Source organism: Arachis hypogaea, chromosome 11 (genome assembly GCF_003086295.3).
Source record: "Arachis hypogaea cultivar Tifrunner chromosome 11, arahy.Tifrunner.gnm2.J5K5, whole genome shotgun sequence".
Taxonomy (NCBI): domain Eukaryota; kingdom Viridiplantae; phylum Streptophyta; class Magnoliopsida; order Fabales; family Fabaceae; genus Arachis; species Arachis hypogaea.
The window spans coordinates 39094199-39098373 of record NC_092046.1 but is presented as its reverse complement, the minus strand read 5'-3'; the positions used below and the strand labels follow the sequence as shown (position 1 = coordinate 39098373).

Genomic DNA, 4175 nt, shown 5'->3' with positions numbered 1-4175 from the left:
ATTTTGAAATGCATTGCCTACATTATTGCAACCACCAACTAACTTGATATTGAGTTTTTTGCTCATTCAACTGTAAGGAAGCTGAACAAAAATTGTCTCTCGTATTCTATACGCTTTTGTTATGAATGTTAGTGTTTGCACAATGTGTTGATTTGAGTGGCTAGAATGTGGTATTATTTACACACTATTAGCTAGGGTTTGTGGTATGGTTACGTTTGAACTGCATAAACTCACTATGCCCTTAGTAAATGTATAGAACCAATTAGTACTAACCACACGAATTCTCTTCCATATCATTTGATTTTTCTTGGATTTCAAATGCATCTGAAATTAAATTTGCCATAGTACGAAATACTACTAACACTTATCATGTATAGTTAGTCCCACAAATTTATATGGGGCAAAAGATTTATTTGATATATATTGCCTGATAATTACTTTCACACAACCACAGTAATTGAAACATTGTGTCCTTATTTTTGGTAGTACAATTGCTGTTCTATCTTCTGCAAATACTGTTCAAATCAAACTTTATTGTGATTCCAGACTAATGCATTTCGCATTGCACTATTCTGCAACTACTCAGGTAAATATTATGCACTAATTCCTAAGATTTATCATGTATTCTTGAAGCATATAGTTTATAAGTAGTAAAAGATTTACCCGATAGGTCTATCAAATTTGCTACATACAAAAAGTTAACTTAATGATAATGATCATATTAGTTTTAAGGTTCATAAGTAGAAACTATCCTTCTAAATATTGTCTTAGCCAACTACCGTCATTACATAATATCTCAAACTTAATTATAACATATCAAATTTCAAGCAACAACTAATCTTGATTGAGTCCCCACCCACTTGAGTAATATCAATTGTTAGGATCATTAATCCGAGATTTCTACCTCTTGTCCCCCTTTTTGCTAACTTTATTGTTAGAGAATTGTCCTTCCTCATCAATGTCGTTCAGTATCAGTGGGGCAGACTTTAGACACCCGGGAGTTCTTTTAGCTAGAGTTTTGGACTTGATACTATCAACATACTCTTCCACCAAATCCTATATTAGCATATGTGTCAATAATAATCACACTTCAACAAAACTTCTTAATGAAAACATGGAAACTCTAAAATAATAAACTCTTACCATAGACAACTGAGGATCAGTATCAGTGTTAAGGTTGACCACATTTGCTGAAGTATCAATTGAGTTACTACACCCGTTTTCCTGGAAACACATTCACCTAGGCTCTACTTAGCAGTTATAGATCACAGTTCATATCTATCCATGCAACAAAAATCATGAGTTAGGATAAATTAGAAAACATACAGTAATATTCAAACTCGGAATGCTTTGGACTCCCTTGGATTGTACTTTTTCAATCAAGTCATCGTCATCACAGTATATACTTGGTCATACTATTTTATATTGGAAGTTTTGACATTGATCTTGAATAGTAATTTCCTATCCATCATAGCATCAAAAGTTGCTAGATACTCATCCCCTCCAGACTCCTACAATAAGTATCATACATTACTTATAGACCTTGCTAGAAAATCTGTATAAACATTTCATCACTATACCCAAATGAATACCTAGCACTTCAAGTACCGCTGTCTAATCTTCTGAAATTTCAACACTAATACCGATATTAAAAGCTTTTTTAGTAACCAATTTTACTTAAATTTAACTATATCTAGTTATTGAACCTAATCGAGATCTTGCAACACAAATATTGATTGAACTTACCTCCTTTTCCATAATATTGTCAGCTGCCTTCCCACAAAGCTGGGTTATTTCTCTATCCCACAGCAGCAACGTCATACTCCCAGTCCCATCATATACCATCACTTCCACCTTAAACCTAATAGTTGTATATCAAAAGTGAGTATTAGTTTTCAAACAAAGGTTTGGCCGTATATTTTATTCCTTGGCCGAATAAAATTGTTTGGTAAGCATTTGTACCTGATTGCTGTAGTTCTATGGGTGTGGCTACATTTGCTGCATTTATATCGATTTCCAATTGGAGTTTCAACCTTCTTTGGACACTTTCTATATGCTTTATAAAACCAATCACTATTTCCAGCGTTTATAGAAACAATGCTCCCTACAATCCAAGTTGGACCTTCCTGAAAATTTAGAATATATATGAGTAAATATTTAATACATAACTTAAAAGTTTCATATAATTTTTATGTGAAATTTCACCTCCATGGAGAGTAAGACATCCTCTATAGATTTCACCACAACATCTCCTCTTTTCAGTTTATCTGTAGCAGACCAGCGGTATAAGATGTAACCTGACTTATTCTAATTGAAGTTGGTGGTGCACCACCTAGCAACCTGAAAGACATTTTAAAATCCATTACTGTATTGTTGCTCCAAAATGGAATGCATAGTTGTTACATATAAAAAAGTATTGGAGATACTCTAATTAATCGTATGGTTACCAACCTGTTTCGGAACCCCCACAACATCTGCTAGCTGGTCATCTATGTGTAGTTTGGAAACATCGAAGTGACTTTGAACAGATGTCTTTTCTGTTATAAATTATTAATATCTTGTAAAGTTTGCTCTTAATGTTGTTATTGATGGGATTTTTATTTGTTCACAAAAAACAAAACCTTGCACAACCCTAAACACATACCTTTCCACCTAGTTGCTCTGAAATACTGCAGCACGACAATAAGTGGTTCCATCCTTCCTTCCTCAAAATGTGGTAGTATTTGGTCCACCATACCACCAAATAGCACACAGTTAATCCTATTGTTCCTGACATATATTATAATGGATATTTTTATTTGTTCGTATCTATTGGTTAGGATCATCATTAAAAAATGACTATTATTAGTGAACATACTCGAGATCTTGCAACACAACCGCCAAGCGTCTTGTCTCTTTTCCTTTATTAGTGATTAAATATTTTGGCTCTTCCTTCCCAACAATCTCGCCAATAAGATCTATAAACCATAAAGACACCACAATAAAAATTAAAGAATGCTAAAGCAAAATGACTTGCATATAGCATGAATATCATTAACTATATTAAGTTAACTTACCAAAAAGATCATTATCGACCAAGCTTCCAGCATTGATGAGATGTGGAATTGTCCTAAAGCGAAAGGGCTGAAGTGGAAAACTTGTATTCACAACATGATCAACCCTAGTCCTATGTGAGAAAGTAAAGACCCATGTCCCTGGTATGACTCTCTTCATAGGATTGATTTCTTTAATTACAATAAAGTTGCTCATAGTGTACATCTGGAACTCAATAATCACTCCCCTCCACTTCTTCACCAAGGATTTTGGAATGGAAGCTTGAATCCTACCACCCTGCACATTATTAAGAATGCACACTGTAATCAAAATATTCATAACCAAAATATATTGATAGCTAGTAGTAATTAGTTTGTATGTACTTGCCTTACTATCTTGAAGAACCATTTCGATAGAATTAAGCTCCTTCAAGTTGAATCTATTAGAAACCTCATAAATCCTAATAACATGAACTTTAAAACTCCATGCAAGTTTCTTTGCATTAACATCTTCAACAAAATCATACGATTCAGCCATACTGTGTTCTGTTCCAACTAACAAACCTAGAAAGAATTTTTCTTTCTCACAGATTCAACCTCAGAAGAATAGGAAAATGGGGAGTGAACACAAAGCCATTTGTCTATATCTGTCCTTGAAATAGATATTAAATTTATTACCATCCACTGTGTATTATCTGCTAGACATTACAATTATCTGCTAGACATTACTTACTCAATTTATCTGAAGGATATTTTTATTTGTTTGTATATGGACTATTTTTTTCGTAGATAATAGGAAACAAAATTGCCAGGTGCCTAACTCGTTCAAACATAATGTATATGGACTCTTTTTGTATAAGCATATTTCTTTGCTTTGTAAATTGCCAGGTGCCCAACTCTAAAAGTAAACACTTGTCAACCACACACAACTCCACGTGTTGAGCATGGAATGCTCCACTTATCGATCATAGACCTTCTTACTACTCTCCTATTATATATTAATAGATAGATAGATGTGAAAGATGACACATAATAATAAAGGTTAAGCGGTATCATATCAGTTTAGGAATATGAGTATATGACTAATGTTATACTTGATTCTAACAGAGCCGGCAAAATATCAAATCAATTGTTTAAAAAATA

At 33.4% G+C, this 4175-nt stretch overlaps 1 protein-coding gene across 1 annotated transcript; it reads right to left on the bottom strand.

The window, feature by feature from the left end:
* Nucleotides 1–900: 900 nt before the first annotated feature.
* On the bottom strand, nucleotides 901–3570 carry LOC140176095 (replication protein A 70 kDa DNA-binding subunit A-like). The gene is made up of 10 exons (XM_072205966.1): nucleotides 3421–3570; nucleotides 3057–3330; nucleotides 2858–2957; nucleotides 2645–2769; nucleotides 2452–2537; nucleotides 1963–2126; nucleotides 1747–1861; nucleotides 1440–1511; nucleotides 1144–1224; nucleotides 901–1056 (listed from the first exon to the last, which is right to left on the bottom strand). Exons 1-10 carry the CDS (start codon nucleotides 3568–3570, stop codon nucleotides 901–903), a joined length of 1323 nt encoding a protein of 440 aa, XP_072062067.1.
* Between the last annotated feature and the right edge of the window lie 605 nt (nucleotides 3571–4175).

Coding starts and splice junctions, on each gene's coding strand:
- LOC140176095 (XM_072205966.1), bottom strand. CDS start 3,570: ATGGCTGAATCGTATGATTTTGTTGAAGATGTTAATGCAAAGAAACTT. Junction 1,512..1,746: donor ACAATATTATGGAAAAGGAG/GTAAGTTCAATC, acceptor TACTTATTGTAG/GAGTCTGGAGGGGATGAGTA. Junction 1,225..1,439: donor AATTACTATTCAAGATCAAT/GTCAAAACTTCC, acceptor ATGTGTTTCCAG/GAAAACGGGTGTAGTAACTC.